Source organism: Micromys minutus (genome assembly GCF_963924665.1).
Source record: "Micromys minutus genome assembly, chromosome: 6".
Lineage (NCBI taxonomy): Eukaryota > Metazoa > Chordata > Mammalia > Rodentia > Muridae > Micromys > Micromys minutus.
In genome coordinates this window covers 48639045-48662812 of record NC_137975.1, presented here as the reverse complement: position 1 = coordinate 48662812, position 23768 = coordinate 48639045, and the positions used below count along the sequence as shown (strand labels likewise).

Below are 23768 nucleotides of genomic sequence, written 5' to 3'. Positions count from 1 at the left end.
TTATATTTATATGTTATATATGACACAAATATATTTACATATTTATTATGTGATATAATATTGTCTATAACAATAAATATTAATTAATATGTGTAAATATAATTATGTAATATTATATAAGCATATCTTAGTCAATATATATTTATAAATCTATTTTATATAATATAGCATAATGTATTTTTATATTTTATGTAAGATATAACTAATGTCTTTAGAAAATATAGCATTTTTCCTTTTGACTTTTCCAACATTTTAAATGCAAGTTACCGTTTTCCATGATTAAGCATCACAGCCGAGAAAACCGAAAGTTCTACTGGATCCTGCACTCAAGAGCTTGTTTTGAGAAGGCTTGAAAGGCACCAAGATGGAAAAAGTTTTAGACCCAGATGTTAAGCACGGGTGAGATTTTTCCCACCTGTGAGGTGACTTGGGTCATGTGCCATTAGGTGGTTGGCCTCGGTTCAAAAAAGAGAGATGGAGATGCTTTCAGAGAACTGGGAAGGCAGCAGTCCTGAGAGCACACAATGCCTTTAATAAGCAGCTCAATCCTGACCTCTACTGGTCAAACTGTGACATAGACGGACCATTCCTCAGCTCACTCTTCTGCTTTGAGTAATCAAAAAACCATCAATCTGTGCAAAGTCCCTGTTCAAAGACACAGGAGGCCTTCTTCTGTCCCCTCCATCGTCCTCGGGGTCTTATAAGATCTCTCAGGGACAAGTACAGATGTATCAAAGTTGGTGTTAAACTGTTATTCATTCACACAGACTCAGGCTCGTAACAGTTGGTACAAGAGCAAAGCAGTAAGTGGCATGGTGACTTATGGGAAACCAGCTTTCTTATCCAGTACTACACCTCATAGTCATAATGCAGTGGATATTAATTTATCACTGGATAAAGATTCAAGAGTAAGGAGGTTTCCAAGAGTACTACCTGGCATGGACATGCATTTAGTCAGTAGCTGCTACATGATCCATGGATTTTTAACTAGTTGTCAAACCCTGACAAGTTTTTAATGTGCCTTTGTTTCTCTCAACAGAGCCCAAGTCACAAACACATCATGGTAAAGTCCTGTGGATGGCCTCACCGTGCATGGCCTCACGATGTGAGAAACTGAGAGCAATCAGTGAGCAAAGAACTCCGGAAGGCACCAACCGTCAGACTCCCTCGTCATAAGCACCGCTGTACTTTTGGTCCAATCACAGAAGCTTGGGATGCCAAGATGGCTCAGTCCAGAGTAGCTTCTGCCTTCAGGCCGGAGGACCTGAGTTCAGTTCCCACTTCCTGCATGACAGGAGGCAAGAACCTGACTCAAGCAAGCTATCCTTTGACACACAGATGCTGTTACACCACGTGTAAATACACATATACAAACATACACCCAGAGACATACACAAGTAAGCATGGCGCTATTCACAGGATGCTAGCTATGTCGTGTCTGTGGCTCAGGTTTTGTTGAAAGATCACAAATGCACTTTAAGAACTTGGCAAGTTTCCAAGCGTCAGTTAAAATAAGGCAGCATGGGGGGGTACGAGAGGCTAAAGCAGAGGGACCACAGCTTAGGTCTAGCCTGGGCTCCACAGACAATCTGGTTACAAAACAAAACAAGCAGTTACTGCCAGGTGGAGCCAAAGAATCAAACATTTAAAAAGTAGAAAATGCCATTGCTTGATCAGTTGTTCCAACATGGTCACACCTCTTCTTTATCGTCACTCCTCCTCCTAATGAAACATTTGAGTATTTGATGGAATGTAAAATAAAACAGCAAAAACCTCCAAACAATAAATAATACATCTAGAGGTTGTATCTTCTCCCTGATGGCTGTAAACTATTCCTGCTCTAGAAAAATTGAGAGAAACCTCTGCAGAGGGGACACAGCTGATTTACTGTCTGCTGCAGCTTCACGGTGTCTAAAACATACATTTAAAAAAGTTAAGAACTGAACCGAACCTCAAGTAAACAACCAGACTTTAAAAATGGGGTACAGGACTAAGGAGAGAAACAGAAATGGCTGAGAAATGCCTAAAGAAACGTTCACCATCCTTAGCCACCAGGGGAATCACAAATTAAATATGCTTTTGGGATTGCATCTTACGTCAGTCAAAATGGCCAAGATCAATAAAACAAACGACAGCATGTGCTGACAAGGAGTCAAAGAAAAGGAAACACTTATTGTTGGCGTGGCCACTGTGGAAACCAGCGTGGCAGTTCCTTGGGAAGCTGGGAATCTATCTACCTCAAGATCCAGCTACAGCACTCTTGGGCATCTCCCCAACAGACGCTGTGTGCTGCTACAGAGACCTTTGCTCATCCATGTTCAGTGTTTCTTTATCCCTCATAGCCAGAAATCGCCTAGATGCCCATCGACTGAGAAGGAATGAAAATGCGGCTCATTTACACAATGAAATACTGTTCGGCTGTTTTGTTTTCTAAAAGGAATTATGGTATTCTCCGTTGAGTAAATGGGAGAGTTTATAGGGGGGAAATTCCTGAATGAGATAACCCCAAACAAAAATACAAATCTTCTAAGTTTTCTCTTATATGTAGCTATTCACTTTTAAGCCATCAAAGTGCATGCTATAATCCATATATCCACAGTAGGGGAGGACCTCCCAAAGAAAGAGAAATAGAATACATTGTTAAGGAGGGACCAGGATGGGAAAGTTAAATGAGGAGGGAGAAGGAAGAGAGGGATAGAGGAAGGAATATGGGGAGGGTCACTAGCACTGCAGAAGTTTCCTAAAGTACATACGTGTACGAAAGAGAGGTGAGTCCAATCACCAAAGAATGGGGAGGCAGTGTCCCAACAAGAAGCAGTATACAACCAGGTGAAACTTCCAGTGCTAGGAATGGCAAAAGGGCCCCCATATAAACCCACAAATGTCTCAGGCTATTGGCTGCAATCCACAAACTGACCGGAAGTCCCTGAACACCCATGTCTCTCACTGAACACTGAGAAGCAACGCTGCTGCCACACCAGAGCCTGTGCCCTGCTGAATAGCATTCATGGCACTGGAACATCCTCTTATGCTATCAGAGGAGAAAGGCATAATCAATCGAGCTACAATGCTGCAACCTCCAACAGTAGCCGGCCTAGGTCATAGTTGCACAAATGATTGTGGTTAAGGCCCGTGAGCTGGAACCATGCCTGACAATTCCATGGCCAAGAGCCTGAGAGCAGACAAGCCGTGGGGCCAGAGGAAAACCAAATACCAGTGTTCTACAGAAAGAACATACAATAAAACGATTCCTAGTGGCACTCCACCTCACTCAGATCAGTGCCTTGCCTAGTCGTCCTCAGAGAAACGCCTTGCTGTAGATAGGAACTAATACCCACAGCTGGACAGTGTACTTTTGTAGCACTAGGTCCTCAATGAGATGTCTTCATCCAGCTCCTCCCCTCGGGGATTAGGGAGCTGTGGAGAAGAGGAGGCAAAATAATTCTAAGAGCCAGAGGGGATGGAGGACTCCCAGCAAACTGTCCGCCAGACACAACAGGAAGGATGCATAGAAGAACTCATGGAGTGTGTAGCAGCATGCCATAGGGTCGGCACAGGTTCAAGCCAGATGGAAGCACTGAATGAAGGAAGTGGACCAGGGCCCCAGAGCAGGACGCTATATAAAACATTCACATGCTTGCGAGGGAAATGAGTTTTCTCCAGTGGTTTCTCTCACTGGGCATATTAGCCATACTTCAGAGTAGGTACCATATCCAGGAGTATCTGGCCAAAACAACAAACTCAATAGTGCTTTTGTAGATCTTTTATCTCCTGTTGCTTGGTCTGGATATTTTTGTGTTGTTGGTCTTTGGCTTGTATATTTTGTTTTCTGGTTGTGTGTGTGTGTGTGTTGGGGGCTGCTGTACAAAACTGTTTCTAAGGCGGGGGTTGTATTTTTTTTTTACAAGAGAGAAAGGAAGGGTGTGGAGTTGGGTGAGGGAGAGGATGGGTCAGGGAGCAGAAGGAGGGGGGAAAGCATAATCAAAACACATTAGATACATTTCTTTCTTCAAATAAGAATTTCTCAAGTAAAAGCAGCATTCTTCTTTGTTCCAAGAACTCTTTGCCAACACTACCAAACACAGAGGCACAGACAACACAGGTGGCTAAGCTGGAGGTACGTTGGGTTAACTCAGACTTGGGAAGCCTCCCAGAGGTGGGGACCCAAGAAGAGAGTCACATGAAGAGGCTATGACCTCAGTTCCCCCTGCAGTATTAACTGACAAAGGCTCAGCAGAAGGTCAAAGAGAAATGATTCCTGCACATCTCAAACTCAAAGCTGGGCCTCAGCCTCCTTACTGGAGGAAAGGAAATGAAAGATTTGAATGGATGATAGCTGAAATGCACTAGTTCCTCCTGAGTCTCACTGGTACTTGCCCCAAAGATGGCCCGGAATGCTAACCGCACTCTCAGCAGGACCACCAAGTGCAGTTTAACTGGTAACCTGTGGTGGTGCACGCCTGTAATCCCAGCACTTGGGAGACAGGGTCGAAAGGGTCCTTCTCAGCTACAAAATGAGTTCAAGGCCACCCTGGCGTACAGGAGACCCTGCCTCAACAAAATGAAAGGTACCTCCCACATCTATGGAAAAGCTTTGCTGTGCTCAGACATCCAACCTCCCAAGCAGAAATGCTGCCATTTCAAATGCTTAAAAAAAAAAAGGAAATCCTCCCTTCTTATCTTCAAAGTGAAGTCATTACCTTATTTTTAAGAAGTTAAAGTAGTTAATGCAAAAAAAGAGGAGGAGGGAGAAGCTTAGGGTACAAGAAACAGTCATTCTCTCTGCATGTAAGTGAATGGTTTCCTGTGTTTAATCAGGATGCTGACATACTGAATGTCACAGATTCGGGTAAACCTAAGTAAAAATAAATAAACAAATAAATAAAACAACAGGAATTCTTACACAATACTCAAGGTAACCCTGTCATAGCACATCCACACTGGATGTCGACCGATTGCTGTTTTAAACTGATTTGTGTGGTGTTTAAGATGAACCCCAGAAATGCACAAGTTCTATACAAATGCTTGACCACTAAGCTCCAGCCCACTGAATGGATAAAGTCAGTTTAGGAACAGGCTTTCAGTAAGCATTCTAGAATCTTCCAGATTCTTAGGAGTTCTGATAGCAGGAAGTGAATACATCTAGCCCTTCCTTAAGCCAACACCAAGGGGGGAGTGGAGAATCTTCAAACTTCCACTGATGTTTCCAAGAAGTACCGATGTTGCCTCTCGGTTTCTGGTTTGAGCAATTACAGAATGACTTTACTTCTTATCCCCCAGTAGTATTAGACCAGAAGCATTTTTTTTTCCCTTCAGGAAGCAAGTGGCTATCTTTTTTCCTGTAGTAAGAGCCAAGGCTTCAAAGAGATAATGGAGCTAAACTGAAATAGCCAAGCCACTCTTGCCATTTGTTAATATCTTACAGATTCATCTTCCAAAGTGACGATGTGCTCTGCCCAATGTGCACTCACACTTCAACCCATAGGGTGTGCAGCAGGCAGAGGACTAGGGGGTGTGTTGGGCACACCAGGTCCCCTGCTTTCTGCTGAGCCTCTCCTTCTACAGCAATGAAATCTGAAACAAAGCTAAAGCAATGGAAGTGTGTCTAGATCCTCAGCAGACATTTCAGTGTCAAAAATCACCAAAAACCCATTCTTGTTGTAAGAGAATAACATATATCTATATCGCCAAGTCAAGAAGTTGTCAAGATGCTAAGAGTGTAAAACCTATGTCAAACCAGGACTCTTCATGATGCCCACCAAATGCAAAAAGGGATCTGCTTACAATCAGAATCAGACTTCATATGCCCCACCAAGAAATGGGGAGGGGGGCTACCGCTGTTAATAGTCAAGTCTTCAGAGGATCTAAATGAAGTTAACAGGCCACCTGCAGAAGTTACTTTACTTAGAAAGTGTTTTTCAAAGACCAAAATTATTTTCCAGCATTTCAAGATGATGAAACTTGGACACCAGAATTCTCAACACAAAATCTTGCAATAGTGATCCAACATTCACACATGGCAGCAAGTGTCTGGGTGTGGAGAAGACTCCTGAGAGGGGGGCACAGGCAATGGAGTTCATGACCATTCCCACTTGTACTGAGTTTCCTGTCTGGTTTTACAGATGCGAAAACACAATAAAATAAGAGTCATATAAGTTCAAGGCTGAAAGCAACAGCCTGATTAAATGAGCCATCCAACTGGTGGTGGGTGCTGAGCTTGGAGCGCAAGAGCTAGCAAAACCTGAATACAAATGGGAGGATGACCCAGGAATACGTAAGGAAGGAGAAATGTTGAAAATACTCCTGGCACAAGAATTCTTACTAACAGTGTAACTCTTGAGTACCACCTGTTCATGATTCGTAGAATATAAAGTGACTTCCAAATTAAAAACAAAAATGGCTACTTGGGATATTAAATGGAAAATCGACTTCAAAGCCATGAGGCCACCTCAACAGCTGATAAGGAATTGCAGCACGCCTCCTGTGAGGTTCTCATGTGGCTTACCAGTTCCAGCAGAACTAACTGTGGTTTGCAAACTTTCTGAGCCAAGTTTCTGACAAGCGATGTTTACAAGCAGAGGTGGGGTTGTAGCCTTCCGAAACTCGCCTCCCAAGAAAGCAGTTGCTTAGCAAACTTTGCAACTGTCCAGAGAACTTACACAAGCCGTTGACATCCAGCATACTGGAGATACCTCTGTCACTCATGTCCACTTCCGGCTGGTTCTTCTCCCTGCTCTCCTCCACCAGTTTCTTCAGTGACTTGGACATGTTCTGTAGCAAAGGACAACAAAGCACGCGGATGATGGCAAAAGTTGGGGCGTGGGGTGGGAGGCGGGCTATGGCAGGCAGGAAAGGGGCAGAGGCCTGGGCTGAACTCTCCAGGGCTACCTAGGAGAGAGTGGGCATCACCGTGGAGTCCTTAGTGAGGGACTTGGACCCCGCGCACTCACCGCAGAGAGCAGCACCTGGTGGATGTGCTTGGGGACCTGCAGGAGAAACTAGGGTGGAGAACGATGAACTGGATCAGCCAAAAACAGGATCCGGCAGCAGGAACACACCCTGTCCCGGCGATTGCGCAGGCGCACACAAAATCCGACCAACCCCACGCCCCCCTAGGCCTGACACTTCCCAAATTAGGAGAACGATTTCCCAGACGTGGCTCCTGGCTAGGCTCTGCCCACAGTAGAAACTGTACCCCGAGGCCGACCAATCACACACGCTTTAAGCCCAGAGACTCCGCCCTGCGTTAAGGAACGCCCATCTTCCTTGGGTTTAGAACTTGGATTGGACTCAGAAAAGTGCCTGTGGTCTAGATTCCGCACATGCTCAGTAAGCTAGCTGAAGCACATAGCTTTGTGGGCGGAAGCAGGGAATTCTAGCGCTGGAACTGAGAGGTATGAGAATGGAAGGATAGCTTGTGTTGAGGGGTTTGGAGTTAAGTCCTGAGAAATCCAGAAGTCAGGTATTCTCTTTGTCCTGCGTTTTTCGTTGCCGGTCCCTTCCCACGGAGAGTTGTTACCGTGAGTTTCTCGTGCGCCCTGGCTGTCACAGACCTGGTGGAGGTATGCGGTCTGGATTACGATAATGCTTCTGAAGACAAGGATTGGGCCAGAAATTTGTCTCCTCAGCTGGAATCTCACAAGAATCTGTATCTGGCTGTTTTCTCTCATCCTTTTGGTCTAATCCATCTCCCTTAGGGTTATATGCTAACAGTAACCCACAACTACGTCAAAAGTCAGAATTAATGTTTACACCCATGAACTGTGAAATCATGGCTGTTAGGACTCCCTCACTCTCTTCAAATAGTGTACACACACACACACACACACACACACACGGATGGAAAAATAGACAGACAGATAGGTAGATAACTTTCTAGCGATCGCAGGCTTCTACCTCCCAATGACTGGATCTTGATGACCCAGTAAAAAACCTAATCTTAGAGACAACTTCACACTATGAACTAAGGACTGATTCCAGAATTATTCTCCTGGTGTTAGGTACATGACAGATAGGCAAACAAACATGCACAGGTTTAGAGATACACATATAAGCAATGAGCCAATCGGGTAATAAAAGAAGGTTCTGCACTTTGAAGTTGAAAGCAGAGATTTCTCCTTAAACACACTTCCAATGAGAAAATGATTCTTCCACCACCTGCAACTCGCATTCTCAAGGCATCTTCACTTCTTAAGTTAGAGATTTGCTGAGAGCATTGATCAAATAGTTCAAAGACTCTGGCTGCCTGTGAACTTGTGGTATGTTTATCTGAAATTGGCCAGAAATTATTAAGTTTTGAGAGATATTACTAAAACATCTTTCCCAGTGCGTCCTGTCCATGTAGACAGTTGCCCAAGTAATATGGAGTCTGTCAGTTTTCTTCACTTAAAGTTACCACCTTTCCTTTCATAGTTTAAAGCCTTTCCCTTCATAGTTTAAAAGCTGCAGGACAGGATACTGTGGAATTGTGTTAATAGACGTCCCCTTACCTTCAATTTAACATCCATTTATGATTTTCTAGCTTCATAATTTTATGTACGTTAACTTGCTTGCATTTTTATATATCAATTTCCATGAATCTTCAATGTTTTAAAGCTTCAATATTTTTAATTTTTTTTCAATTCTTCTTTCATACAATCCATTCCAACTTCAGCCTTCCCTCCTGCCAGCCCCTTCCCATCTCCCCTCTCCCCCAAACCCCTGCTCTCCATTTATCTCCAATAAAGAGCAAATCTAGTGATAGCAACAGAACAAGTCGTAAGACTCAATATGACTAGGCTGTCATACCAAGGCTGTAAGAGGCAACCCAGAGGAAACGAGTCCCCTAAGCAGGCAAAAGAGTCAGAGAGAGCCCCACTCCCAGTGTTAGGAGTCCAACAAGAACTCCAAGCTAAGCAGCCTGAATACATAGATACAGAGTCTAACATGGACTCATCATACAAGCTCTGGGTTGCAGTTTTAGTCTCTGTGAGCCCTCTAAGCCCAAAGCATCAATATTTATTAGTGGTTTAGAAAGGTTACTTACTGGTTTTCCCTCCTCCGGCCATTTCTGATGGAGATAGTTTTACTATATAAGTTTAAAGCATCATTTAGGGCTAGTTTAACAAAACGCCATACTTCTAAAGGCTGGAAGTCCAAAGCCAAGTGCAGGAAGATTTGATTTCTAAGTTCTCCACCCCCACCCACCCCTCTTAGCCTGGAGACTGTTGCTTCTCTCTGTGCCTTCACATTGCTCTCTCCACCCCAGATGAGGCATCCTCCATGCTGCTATGATGACTACAGTAAACCAGCTGCATCAGGATCTTCCTCTTCTTCCCCTAACAGTCTTTTTTAATGGATATTTCTTTTTCTCAACAGATCTGAGGACAATAAGTTTAACCTTACCTCTGTTTGCTAAGTCAGTTTTTCAACAGCCTCTTCTTATCGCCTCTTCAGGTGAGAGTCTTTGCTGGTAATTGATCTCAGTGGACATGTCAAGCCTGCAGACCTGAGCTGATTCTTTTGGATGGTGTCTGTTGCTTTCCAATCCCCTCTCACTGTTTTAAGTGGGTTTGTGTCTGTCTAAGTCTGCATTCATTTTTCCCTGAGCTACTTGTTACATTCCCTTAGAGACAAGAACACAGTTTTGTGCAGAAAGTCATCCCCAGTCTGCCTTTGCTGGTGTGGAGGAATGGCAGTTATGAGGGTCAACTACAAATGAGAGACCCTAAGGGCTTTTATAGTCCCACACCCTCCTTACAGCTTCCTCCTCCTACCTGGGGATCGGACTAGGCTAAGTTCCATTCTCCACCCACAGGAACATTCTTCGGTAAAGAAATTCTCAGAGTGTACTGACTAACCTTCTGAAAAGCCCCAGGTAGAGTTTAAATGTACGTCATGCTAGCTAGCCAGTAGATTTAAAGGTCAATATGCTTAGCCAATAAGTTTAAGCTATAACCTTGCTAATGTAACCTGTACCCCTAAAAAGTATAAAAACTGCTTGTTATAACCATTCAGGGTTGCCTCCAGTCATTTGCCATGAGGGGCTGATTGAGGATTGACCCTGATGCTGGAAAATAAACCTCTTGCATTTTCATCCATCTGCAATCTCTGGGATGATTCCAGGGAGTCTCCAGGTAGTTAAGGCTCAATTTCAGACTTACACCCCACCTCCTGCCTCACCTCTCTCACTGACTCTGCCAGCCACACACACACACAAACAACTTCTGGACCAGCTATTCCCATATTTGTTGTGCTTCTGTGTTGAAATTATCTGGGGAAACAAGTCCCTTTATTTATCGACACATTTCCATCTACTTCCTGGATCTTCTAGAAATTAATTTTTACTCTTGTTTGAGAGAAGGGAAAAAAATTAAGCTGCCTTTTTGCTACTTTCAGCACATTTAACTTCCAAAACTTGCTAAAGAGGGTCATTTCCACGTCCCAAACCATTCTCCAGCAGATACCAGCTTTGTCCTACAATTTATCTCAAGTCTGACACTGTCCAGATCCAGTTAAACTCAGACCCCGCAAATGGGGGGCTCAGTGCATACCCAAGATTCTTCCACACCAGATGCCAACAAATCTCAAGTCATAAATGGGTTATCATCAGAGCTTCTGAGGGCTGACAATAAATAAGATAATCAAATCCATTTCCTGTAGCTAATTAATTCTGTGACTGTTCACTGGAACACACTGGTGTGTTGTACTTGTCATTTGAATATGAATGACACTCCTCAGGCTCTCCTCTGAGTGCTTCATTTTCCAACTAGTGGTACCATTTCAAAAGACGTAAGCCCAGCTAGAGGAAGTAGGACAATAGAGGTAGTCATAACTAAAATTCAGCTTCCATTTGCTCTCCAGAAGAGGAGCCCCTGCTCTACCTGAGTCCTTCCCTGCCATCATTGTTTGAGCAGTTCTGAACTGTGAGCCAAAATAAAGTTCCCTCGCCTAAGGTACCATCATTATGGTAATGTGAAGGTAACTTACACGATTGTGTCATTAAAGTATAAAATTAAAGTGCAGAAGAACAACCTAATGAGGAACTATATAGGGCAAGGTTGGGAAGAGTCGAAAATAGGCTGGAAGTGGGAACCCCATCATCTGGGTCTATGGGTGTGCTCACCAACATGGAAACTCTGTGAACCCAGTACTTACTTTGGGATGTGGCCCATACCTGCCTTAAACTCACTAGGTAGTCAACATTGGCCTAGAATGTGTGATAATCACCCTGCCTAAACTTCTAATGTGCTGGGATTACAATAATAAGTAATTTTTTCATCCCATTTAGCATCATTGGAGGGGCAGGAAAAATGGCTCATTGGTTAAGAGTGCTTGCTGCTCTGGCAGAGAACTGAAATTCAGGTCCCAGGACCCATGCTGGTCAGCTCACAGCAACCAGAAACTCCAGCTACTGGATTTAGATAGATGTGTTCTGGTCTCCAAAGTCACCAAGGTGCACACTCACACACACACACACACACACACACACACACACACACACACACACACATACACACATACACATAACAAACAGAAGACAGACACATAGACCTTTACAAAATGTATCTATGTATGATGGTTTGTATATTCTTGGCCCAGTGTCACTATTAGAAGGTGTGGCCTTGTTGGAGAAGGTATGTCATTGTGGATGTGGGCTTTAAGACCCTCACTCTAGCTGCCTAAAGGCTGTCTTCTAGCAGCTTTCAGATGAAGATGTAGAACTCTCAGCTCCTCCTGCACCATGCCTGCCTGGATGCTGCCATATGCTCCTGCCTTGATGATAATGGACTGAACCTCTGAACCTGTAAGTCAGCCCCTAATTAAAAGCTGTCCTTATAAGAGTTGCCCTGGTCATGGTGTCTGTTCGCAGCAATAAAACCCTAACTAAGACATTATGGTTATAGATCAACTATCATATTTAATAAGTCATACCTAATCCTTTGGACTGGATATGAGCCTCTTTTCCCAATGGCTACAGAAACTAGAATCACAACTCTGTCACTAAGAGTCCAGGTTTGTTTTCTATGACTTGTTTTTCCCATCTGTATAGTAGGGTAATGGCTCTTACTGTTTCTGTGAATTATATATGTCACATGGGGAGTGCCTGTACCTGCCATAGTGCAAGAGTTGCTTTACGATCCTCTCCCTGGACCTATGGGTAACACTTTTGAAGAAATTCTTCCTGGTAACTAGAGTTGAAATGGAATAGGAAGTTATGAGTTGTAAAACCTACATTTATGGCATTTTTTGATCTCTGGTTACAGCTTGCTCTTGGAGTGTTTGTCACAAGAATACATAAAGTCACAACAAAATCCGCTGGGCCTGTTTTTGTCAGGGTTTCTATTGATGAGCCAAGCTCCAGACTCATAGCAACTTGGGGAGAAAAATACCTGTCATCTTACAATTCTAGGTCACCCTTCAGCAATGAGGGGACTCGAGGCAGGACCATGGAGGCAGAAATTGAGGCAGAGAATATGGAGGAGTGCTGCTTCCTGTCACTTGCTCAGCCTGCTTTCTCATAGTGTCCAGGACCAACTGCCCAAGGGTGGCACCACCCACAGTGGTCAGGGCCCCCTACATTAACCATTATTCAAGAAAATGTCCCAATAAGCCTCCAGGAAATGCACTGGTGGCATTGTCTCAATTGAGGTTTCTCTTCTCAGACGACCCTAGCTTGTGTCAGGTTGACACAATAGATAGATAGGTAGGTAGGTAGGTAGGTAGGTAGGTAGGTAGGTAGATAGATAGATAGATAGATAGATAGATAGATAGATAGATAGATACAGATAATCTCAGGATAGAGCCCTAAGAGAGTCTAAAGTGTCTGGGAAAGTGATCCCAGCTAGATCCTGCAGGCCTCTCTGGCCAGAAACAGTGTACTTAATCTTGAATATTAAAAGCAGGCTGACGTATAGTTGTTTTGGGGAAGGAGGAGAGATAGGAGGGCAGTGGAAGCCCTGACCCCAGACTATGAGGGGATAGGTTAGATCCCAGAGGATCTGGAAGCTGCCTCCAGTTCTCAATTAAGCTGCTTATTGCTGGGCCACGAAGAGGCAGCAAAAGGAAGTGGAGCTCTGCTGACATCTCAGATAGGATGCTGTGAGTTCCCATGTGTCCCTCCTGTGAGTGGCTTATCTGTGACCTTCACATTATCTCCATTCAGTGAAAGCAGGCACTTCCTTTTATCTACATTTTATTTCATTTTTTAAAGCTTATTTGTACTTCCTCTGAGTTTCTACAGTCATGTAGAATATAACTTCCTGATAACTCCAAATAAGGCTCCTGCACTTCACCATTGATTTTGCATGATGACCTTATGGGCTTCCATTTAGGGCCTTGGAAGGAGTGTGTGTGTGTGTGTGTGTGTGTGTGTGTGTGTGTGTGTGTGTGTGTGTCTGTCTGTCTGTCTTTCTGTCTTTCTGTTTGTCTGTCTGTCTGTATCCTAAGCACTAGAATGGCAGTGAAGCTTTACGGTGAAGCACTCTGAATGAGAAAAAAAAAATCCCCTGCCAATCTGTTCTGAGGAGTTGACTGAATATTAGTTTTACCAGATAAAAACATGGAGGCTGAGCACGGTAGTACACACCTGTAATCCAGCCCTTGGGAAGCAGCGGAGAGGCTATCGGACACGTCCTGGATCAACAGTAGCTACATATAAAGACTCTTAGAAAACAAGAATGTGAAAAGGAATGTGGGAAGGAGGGTTAGAGGGGAGAGCAGAGAAGATTTGAAAGAGGGGATGAGAGAGGAGGAGAAGGGAAGGCTATGGAGAAGGGCGGGAGAGTGTAGGCAAGATGGAAGTGGGAAGTGAGTGTTGTGAACTAGGAAGACATCAGCTGGTGGAGCTCTGTGCCTGTCTTCATTTTCTCCTCGGTGTGCTTAGTGTACGTCACATGAGAGACATTCAATGAACACTTACAAATGAGTAAGCCATAAAGCAGAACCAGAGAACAGGAGACGATGCCTCCCTAGAGAGAGATAGCAAAGGCATAGAATGTGAGGGAGATTACTCATGTGAAAGGCATGAGAAGGTCCCAGAAGCCAGAACAATATGATGTCATGCATGGATGACGTCATGTCAGGGATCACTTTCAAAATCTGCTCATCTTGCAATTGGTCCCTTGTTCAGCTTGTCAAGGTCCTTCGGCTTTTCATCCATCGCTCTATCTTATTTCCACTACAGCACTACTTACAAACTGGAGATGTATGCACAGCTAATGGAAGCAGAGCTGTCTACGGTGATCATCTGTCACCGGCGCAGCTCTACATTGCAAACAGTTTCTCCAGTATGAGTGAGAAAGCAAGCTGAAGCACAGTCTCATTCAGTGCAAGTCTCGAGACTGCGCTGTGCATAGGTAACCTGTACCAAGTCTCTCCCTATGAAGTTGTCTGATGTGCTGGAGGCCATGGAAAACTCTGGAAAGCACTTGGTTTTCTTGTAGAAGGGAAGAATTGAGCTCCTCTCTTAGTTACCCACCTGGGGGCAACAAGAGGCTGTGGGGTGTTCTCAGTCTTGACAAAGCTGCAGAGTGCTGCAAAGCCAGGACACCTGAGGTGCTTACAGGACACACACACCCTCAGACAAATACATACACACCTGTGACGTAGCAATGTTAGCCCCCACCACTCAGGGACAAGCTGGCGCACGCACCGTTTTGTTTGTGGGTCTGTGCATTTTTATACTTGGTAATGAATACAGTTTTCTACAGGAAATGCTCTGTATTCTTGGCTTAACTTGAATAGAAATATATAAAATGTGCTTCAGAATTAGAGCATGGTCCTTCTCGGGACATTATCTCTTTGAGAATTTGCTTTTACAAACATCTTTTAAACAGAAACCACAAACTTTTACAACCAAATATGCGTTGGTTTCTTGTCTGTCACAGCAGTAGGTTGAAATGAGGCATGACAGGTAACATGAAGTAGTTAAATAAAATACACAGATAATAAGAACTGATTGCCTGTGTGGGTTGGAAGTGTAACTACCAGGCTAGAAGTGTGACAGGTATTTCGGTTCTGGGTGGGCTGTATACCATGCAGGGAAGCAGGGCTCCTGTTGTGTGAAAAAGGTGCGTGCAAAACAAAAGAGAGAAACAGTCACTGTGCAATGGAGAGGAAGGCTGATTTCTTCTGAACTGTAAACATGCTGTGGTTTGAGTCTGGCATGGTTCCTCACCGCTATGGGATTTGAACAGTTATTTGAGCCCCAGCTGGTGTAACTGTTTGGGGAGGGTGCAAAACCTTTGGTTTCCAGCTGGTGGCGCTGTTTGGAGAGGCCATAAAAGTCTGAACAGGAGGAACTGGGGCACTAGGGCTTACTTACTCTAAGTGCTTTGTTTTCTGGTTTTCCTGCAAAGTGAGTGGTACTGTACATGCTCCTACTATGTGGTCCACCATGCCCTTTTCAGTATGACGGAAACAAACCTTCTGAAACAGTGAGCAAAACAAACCTTTTCTTACAGCAGAAGAAAGAAGCAGCCTTCATATACAGAAGCTTGGCTGTGACAAACATAACATAAAATCACAGGGACATTCTAGGACTGTAGAAGCATGAATAAAAGCAAGTGGAGGGTGTAGAGATAGTCAGCAGGCAGAATAGCACAGAGTCCTGGGAACGATCGGAGAGAGATGGAGCATGTTAAAGAGAAGTCGGAGCTTGTGATAGAGAACAGTTTCAGAGGCCACAGTAAGTCCAGCCATGGCCACAGTGAAAACCTGATCGCAATGGGTTGAAAATGGAGACAGTGAACTGTACGGTTTTAAGAAATGTTTATTACCTGTCCTTTGACTTTTATAATGGAAACAGTACATCTGTGTGTTTCACCAACCTTTAAAAACGTACATCACTGTTCCAGGATAACTTCCACCCTTAAAGAACTTTTTAAAAAGATGTCTGCTAAATGATGCACCCAGTGAGGATGGTGAGTGGATCAAAGCCATGCTCTGCCTTCAGAACGTCGAATGTATAAAATCGGCCACGCACTTTCTCTGGTAGAGGCTGTAGAAGCTCAGTCCACGTTTGATGACACAGGCAGAGATGGGGATGGCAGAGTTGTGTCTAACAGCGCAAGGCAAAGCCAGAGTCTTGGGGTTACACACAGCTCTCCTGACTCAGCTCCTCCACATTATCTCAAACCCCGAAATATGTGTTGTATACTCAGCATGAAATCTTATGAAGACCCGATTTGATGAAGCATGAAAGGGCGCTATCACAGTGTCCTGAAATTGAGGAGGAGAGGAAGAAAGGTTATTCTTTAAATTGGACATATTTCTAGAAATATCAGCATACTTAACGTATTGCCTATAGAAACCCTACAGAAGTTCTAATATTGAAAGAAACATATATTTCTAGACGTAACAAGCCAATAATGCGTCAATTAATACGACGGAATGCCTCCAGAGACAGAAGGCTGAAAGGCAATGGGAGGCAATGGTAGGGTCTCATTGGTCTCTTATTGTCTCTGTATCTGAACTACTGGGAACAGTGAGTGGCCCACATTATCACTACATAAAGCACATGCAGACCCTCAAACAATAGCCAGGCTGCTGATGCTTTATGTTGGTGTTTTACTTCTGTTTCTTTTATTCTTATGATGGGCTATATGATGGGTTAACATTGTGAAATGTTAAGTAAGTTGTTGATGCCTTTCATTTAATAAAATAAATGAAAACTAATTACATATGGGAAGGAGTATCCTTTATCATTTGGATCTAATGTGACTCTGGGCTACAAGGGGGACTCATCCACCTCCCAGTGCCTCTGTTCTTAATCTTCAAAATCCAGAGGAAACTGTTCTTCCTACAGCACAGGCTGCCAACTGTGGCTTCAGATGGAGCAGACCCCTTAGAAGGTACTAAAATCTACACACTGGAGCCATACAAAGATAACATAGAGTAATCTCTTTTATTTTATCCTTTGTATAATAGCAACAGAGTGCCTGCTGGCCCCAAGATCAGAATCTCTCCTCAAGTAGCCAACTTCCTGATTGATATATAGTTAGCCAAACGTTTCCAAGAGCCTTAGCAGTAAAGGTGAATAGCTGAGAAATTACTTTCCAAACACAGAGGCTTTCTTTAGTAGTCATCCAGGCCTGATCTCATGGAATACATAGAATACACCAGAAAAGTTTCTTAATCAATATGGGAAGATGTTAATGGAGGCTTGGTAAGTGATGAACGGTATAGAGTACGTAGTCAGATATGCAAATGTTGTGCAAATTCAAATATACAAGTTTGCATATGTATTCAAAGAAAGGCAGTGGCAAATATGTAAAATTCTCAAGCCTTTAAATTTTTTGTGTATTTTTTAATGTTTCTAAAAATAAAATTTTATAAGTTTTAAAATAAGTTTTATATGTTTTAGAAACAGTGCCCTAACTCCTGGTAAGGTCTGATTCGGTAGCTTTCAGTGCTACCTGTAATATGACATATCTGCCACCAGATAGCGCTCATGCTCCCCAAGCAGAAAACCACCGAACTGCAGCTTTGTTTTTGTTTTGGTGTGTGTGTGTGTGTGTGTGTGTGTGTGTGTGTGTGTGTGTGTGTGTGTGTGTGTGTGTGTGTGTGTTTGGTTGGTTTTTGTTTCTGTTTTGTTTTGCATGTGCCTATAGTTACCTTCACTGTTTAAAACTCACACGTGAAAAAAATCTAAGAATGTTTGTTTACTCACAATGCCACAGAATGGTCCAAAGGGTGGTGAGTTGGCATCTGGCCCATTAAAGAGTATGAGGTAGTTCTGGTCACAGCCACCTGGGGAATCGATGCTGAGAAAGGGAAACCCGACAGAGACGGGCCTTCCAGAAGGAGCAACGATGGTCCATTCACAATGAGTGTTGTTTTCGTAGTTGTCAGGAAAGCCAGGGCTGCTGAATATACCTTCATTGCCCAAAAGAGTCCCTCCACAGCCTGCAAGAAGAGAATGGGAAAAGGTTCCATTTAGCAAAATAGAGACCATCTGACTTGCTTTCCCACACATGCAGGAAGCGCCCAACATGGAAACCCTCCTCTTGGTTGAAAGCCCCTCCAGGCACATTCCCACCACATATTATTTTGCCAATGGCTTGTGACCCAAGGTTACCTCCCCGGGACTGTTCTTTGCTAACTTCAGGCTAGGAACAAACTGTGCATCCCTTGAGGTGCAGCAGGCTCCCTAAGCAGAGGATGTCAGGGTGGCCAAAATCAACCCCATTCTATGGCACCCCAGATTGATGTTACAGCTTAGGCGCTGCAACAAAACTAAAATGCCCAGCCCCGTGGCAGTTCTGAGACCTGCCCGACGTCTAAACCCGGTGCTCCTTTCTGTGGAGCTCGGTATAAAAGCAACCGGGTGCCTCATGGGCTCCAAGATCAAAATCTCTCCTCAAGTAACCAACTTCCGGTGTAAAGCTACAGTTAGCCCAATGTTTCCTGGAGCACTGGCCATAGGAGTAAAAAGCATGCTTGAAGTCAAGGATCCCTGGGTATTGGTTTGTACCTCAGAGTGAGTGTCTTACCAGAAGGAGAGGAGGTCCAGATAATTTCATATCCATTCTGGGTGGCCGAGTCATCGCTGTGGAAGTGCAGATACAGTTCGTTGCTCCGAGCAAAGATGGGGGAGGGCAGCAGGTTGCTGCAGTAGGTGTCCAGGAGTGGCGAGGTGCTGCTGCTGCCATTTCTTACCTGAAAAAGCCTCCATTAGTTAGACCATCCACATCACCCCCGTTTCAGCTCATTCTTCACACTTGAGATAAATCCCGTAGGTTGGTTATATTTTTGTTCTGAGACACCATCTTAGCTCAGGCTACCTCAGGCTAGCTCAGGCTAGCTCAGGCTAGCCTCCGACTACCATTTTTCCTGTTAGGCTCCTCAGGCTCCAGAATATGGGAATGGGGCTTTACATACTCAAGTATTTGTAAATGAAGACATGTTAGAATTTATATCATATGCCATTTGCGTTGGGACTTAGAAATATCTGATAAACTATAGCCACAGGAACTGACATTTTTCTGACATACTACTGGCCAGTGCCATGGTCCTACAGAGTGTCAATGTGTGCACAAATTTTGAGGAACAGACAGTGAGTTTCCAAGGGGAGGGAACACCACTGTCTTGCTTGTTTCCAGTTGTGTTACTTCATTCCTGAGGTCACAGTGGGTAGGGGGATGCATCCCACTGGAAAGTTTAAAATGGCCACAATGAAAAACACCAAAGCTCAGGTATAAGTCTTTTCCTTGTGGAGAAAGGAAATGGCTCTGTGTAACAGGGAATGACTTGCTACAGGGGAGGGGATAGGCACCTGTGAATCTGAGTTCAGCCCTACTTCCTGTTTCCTGCTGTGTGTTCTCAGGGCACTGGGGAGGCTTCATCCATGAAAGGTTACAGGCAATAGGTAAGTCGTGCATGGAAGAGCTGGTGTTAGCATGTACATGTCCAACGTGATAAAGCCATCCCACTGTCCTGTATCACTCCACTGCTATCCAGCTGGCACTTGGGCACTGAGCTGGGGAGGCTCCTTCCAGATCTAGGCAGCAGCAAGCAATACATACTTGGTTCTCTCTTAAATGTTTAAATAAAGTGGCTCTGGCTAGGACGGACTGGTCAGTTACCTCCAAGTATATGGGATGGCTGCCTCATTTAAGAATGCTACAAGGCCTGACCCGGTACCCCTACTCTCAGCATTGAGTTTCTTTCCCTTGGGATCCTCTTTTAAATCACCCCTAGGGGATTGGGGGTGGGACATGCTGCTTAGAGCTTACCACATTCATTTTGCTAAGAAGGATGGGGCATATCTGGTAAATTATGCAGAGACATGTCTGGCAAATTAGAGGGGAGTTGGAGGCACATTCACAGTAGGGTCTAGTGCCACACTGTCTCTGCTAGCAGTACACTAGAATCCTCATGGAAGACTTCTATTTCCACCGTAGTTAACTGAGTAAAACACCAGGGCTTCCTGCAGCATCTCCTCTGGAGCTCCAGATGCAGGTATATCTGTGTGGTAACTTTCTGTCTCTGCTAATGTAACAGGAAGTTCCTCATCCATTCTCTGGAGAGGAGGAGGATGTCTGGGTAACATAGTTGCTACCATCCAATGTTTAAAAGTAAGCCTTCACTTTCCAGCACCCAGATGACAACTGGCCAAGGTTAAGTAGGACCAGGTACCTTGGGTTAGGGATGGGTTAAGACTATGACTCAGGATTAGCAAGGGACTCTAGCCTTTTCCCATCTCTCTCTCTCTTCTTGTTTCTGTGCACATCTGTTTCATACCAACATCTGGTTTTGTGGATGTGTAAGCATGTAAGTCTGAACCAAACTCCCTGACTAGCACAAACAGCACAGCTTCTGTGTCGTCATCTCTTCCCTTCTCTCATCCTCTGCCATGGGCAGCATCTCAAGAGAGAGAAATAAGCTTTCCCCCGGAATTCACAACTCGTTAAGAATTCCGATTAACAGCAGATTTAGTCCAATTCGTTATGGAGCTTTCGTATATAGCAAGGTAGGGGGAAGCCTGTGGGAGCTGAATACATGGGCAGAGACCATTCTCCTCCAGGCTGAGGACCACACACAGGGTGGGTGGGACAGGGAGACAGAAACAAGGCCCCTGGAGATGGGCTGGTGGCCAGAATGGCAAGAAATCTCTTGGCATCACAAAACCACACACACACACACACACACACACACACAAAACGGCTGACAGGAAAAAAAAAGAAAAAAAGAAAGAAAAAAAAAGGTCACAAAGGAAGGGGCAGGATGAACAGCATGAACCCAGAAGTTATTAATCCCACAAAGATCAGACAATTTTGGAGAGCATATTTGGAATATAAAGCTAACCAAACACTGAAGTTGTAACTTTTCTGACTAGATTAATATACATTGTATATGTGTTTGGAATGTCTTACTGCACCCCAACTTATCCTCAGCTAAAATAGTGATTAAGCTTTTAGGATGTGATCAAAGAGGCAGTAAGAGAAGAAATGAAACTCTGAGTCAGGTGTGGAAGCTGGGGACATCTTCCAGAGCCTGTCCTGCAGAGTCACAAGGCCAATCCAAAGAGCTCAGGAAATCTGTAGTCTCAGCAGAACAAAGGTGCTGCACCCACTCACTGCCCCCTGGGGACCTGTGTGTAAAAGCCTTTACATGTAACCAGTCCTTGCCATCATCCTGCAGGTTGAATCTCAGCTCTATGAACCTTTGAAAAGTCTTCTCTGTCCCATTGCTGGGTGGTGCCATGACAGACTGTGACACTGTCACCCAACTATACTTCCAGGGCTGTAACTAAAATCTGCTCAGTATGGATGTGTAGAATGAAAGAATACCAATTAACTTAATAAAATTAAGACAGATGTTGAATTAACATCACTAGAAAAAATTCTTAGAGATCTATCACGTTTCTACATAATCCATTTAAATTATATGCAACTATGTATTACCTCCAAGAAATCATTCATGCATTGCCTTGAGTCTTCCAGCTGAAACCAGTAAAAGAAGAGGGAAATGCTGTGGTTCTGTGGAGCTCTGAGGATGATGGTACAGTCCATGTTATTCTCATAGTTCTGAGGCCACCCAGGACTCTTCAGATTGCCAAATGATTGATTGTATTCTCTGTTGCAATCTTAGATTAGAAACGATATTCATGGTTAATGTGCAGGTCCAGATATTTAGTATTCTTTCATCTTGATAACAACAGTGCTTTTACGGTCCACTAAATCTGAGCAACATTCAGAAAGACTTCTAGCCTCTTGGCTTATGTTTCAGAGAGTAGGAACCTGAAAGATGCTGGGAATTGTGTAGGATTAGTTACCATGCAGAAGTTTGCTCCTGTGCAATGGCCCTGTGTGCAGGCTCAGCTGTTGTGACATGATGCCCCCTTGTGAAAACTGTGAGTGCAAGACCCCTTTGAAGAGCACTCCAGCATCTTCTGAAATCTCCTGCTTGCATGAAGGAAAAGTCACTGGCTGACGTTTAGCCCTTTTCTAGACCCAAAGCTCACCTTCCCAGACATCATCTGTGGAAGGTTTCCTTTGGTGAACTGTTTGTTCTGATTCAAATCACAAATTTCTTTTTACATCTTTTTCTTCTTTTTTGGTAAAACAAAACCAAAAATAACTGTGTATTTGAATCAAATTCTGCTTTAGTTTTGATCAAGGTAAAAATAATCTTTACATGAAGTATTCTCTAGAGACACTTCCAAGTCACTGAAATCAAGTCATTTCTCTAAGGCATTGCGGTCATTTACTAAGTAATTTCCTAAGGTATAATGATCCCCGCCATTGTGACCACACAAAAAATCGCTGAACTGTGAACTTGATATACTTTACACCTTGATAAAGCTTGGTTTCCAATAAGCTAAATTAGATCTGAGTTTCAGTTGAATCCTACTTCAGATGATCTGTTCACAAGAGTCATTTTCAGCAATGATGGTCAGCAAAGGTGCTTTTCCCGACAAACACGAGGTTTTAGGCTCACCTGCAATCTGATAGGTGAAATGCACGTGCGAGTCTTGGTTTAAAACTTCAGATTTGAAAACAACAACTGCGGTACTCATTGAGGAATAGAACACAGGCAAGGTTGTATAGTTTGCACCACAGAAACGAGTCACCGGGTTTCCACTAGTCTGAAATGAAACAGAAGCCAAGCTGCATGAGATTTAGCTTCAGACAGTGCAGCTATACCAAATAGGAAACTGTGATAAGCTGTATTATTTCACTGTCCAGCCATCACAAACAGCTCGTCTCAGGTGTCACGAAACACTTAGCATTAACCTGGGAATCTGGGAATCGAGCAGTGTCCCACTAGTGTCCCTAGAGGGGTGGGACACAAGGAGCCAAGCTTCTGCTGATATCATGAGCAGACACATCCCTACAGAAATAAAGGCTGCTCTCTCTCAAGTCATATCTTAACAAAAGTGTGTGTGTGTGTGTGTGTGTGTGTGTGTGTGTGTGTGTGTGTGTAAGATAAAGATGACAGAGAAGGATGGTTCAGAACAAGGTGAACTAGATCTATTTCATCATGTTTAGGTGGACGGTTTTTAATCTTTATTAATTGGCAGTTAATTTATTATTTGGATGTGTTGTGGGTTGAGAATTTAACATTTAAATCTGTTTGATAAGTTATTGATTGTTGAGTCATGATTTTACCTAGAGTGGCTTCGGTGGAGTGAAACTGCGGGACTGGTAGCAACAGAACATTACTTTTATTTTACCACAACATGTGTGTTCTTATTGGAAAAAAAAAGGCAGTGTATGTAAACTCCCTACAGGTCCCTGACTCTAGCTACCACTGATCTATGTTTCTATTAGATTAGCTAGTGCTGGAAGTACCTCTAGGAGCTTCCCCTCCCCTGTTGTCCCTGACACTTAGTACCTATAATAATATCTTTGTTCTCTTGAGCAGCACTTTGGAAGTCCTTGTTCCCTGTCAAATGCTCAGGGTAAATGCCTAATGATTTCTATATATACAAGGTCTCCCCAAAACATTTAATAACAGCCCCTATCACATCATACATATGGCTGAAATACATGTAGTTCTTGGACTCTGTCTGAAGGTCCATACTTCAGTCCTATTTCCAGATTTCTGTTATTGGTCTGTCTCGTACACCTACCCAGCCTACTCTCTTCCATATCGTCCTTGCCCTAAGTTTGTCTGATGTAACCTCTAAACTTTAACTGAATTGCTAAAGCTTCCCCCCAATGTTTATGCCCCCAAGACTTTCAACTTTGTAGCCTTATGTGACTCTCATGTCTCCAGCAGCTCATAAAGGCTCCCTCTTTAGTTTACTGGGTGTCCATGGTACAAGACAATGGGGTGAGCTC

General features: G+C 43.8%; 2 protein-coding genes across 2 annotated transcripts in view; both read right to left on the bottom strand.

Annotated features, from left to right (window-relative positions):
- The window catches only part of RSU1 (Ras suppressor protein 1), a 185934-nt gene extending 178851 nt beyond the window's left edge, over positions 1-7083 (bottom strand). The window contains exons 1-2 of the mRNA XM_080918620.1: positions 6951-7083; positions 6660-6771 (exon numbers count right to left, since the gene is read on the bottom strand). Coding sequence (XP_080774746.1) covers positions 6660-6768 — 109 coding nt within the window. The 5' untranslated portion in view covers positions 6769-6771; positions 6951-7083. The remainder of the gene's footprint in view (positions 1-6659; positions 6772-6950) is intronic.
- Positions 7084-15836: 8753 nt separating this feature from the next.
- The window catches only part of CUBN (cubilin), a gene marked incomplete at its 5' end in the record, with an annotated part of 201706 nt that continues 193774 nt past the window's right edge, over positions 15837-23768 (bottom strand). Inside the window, 5 exons of the mRNA XM_080917996.1 lie at positions 15837-16200; positions 17651-17886; positions 18474-18639; positions 21387-21568; positions 22423-22570. Coding sequence (XP_080774122.1) covers positions 16093-16200; positions 17651-17886; positions 18474-18639; positions 21387-21568; positions 22423-22570 — 840 coding nt within the window. The 3' untranslated portion in view covers positions 15837-16092. The remainder of the gene's footprint in view (positions 16201-17650; positions 17887-18473; positions 18640-21386; positions 21569-22422; positions 22571-23768) is intronic.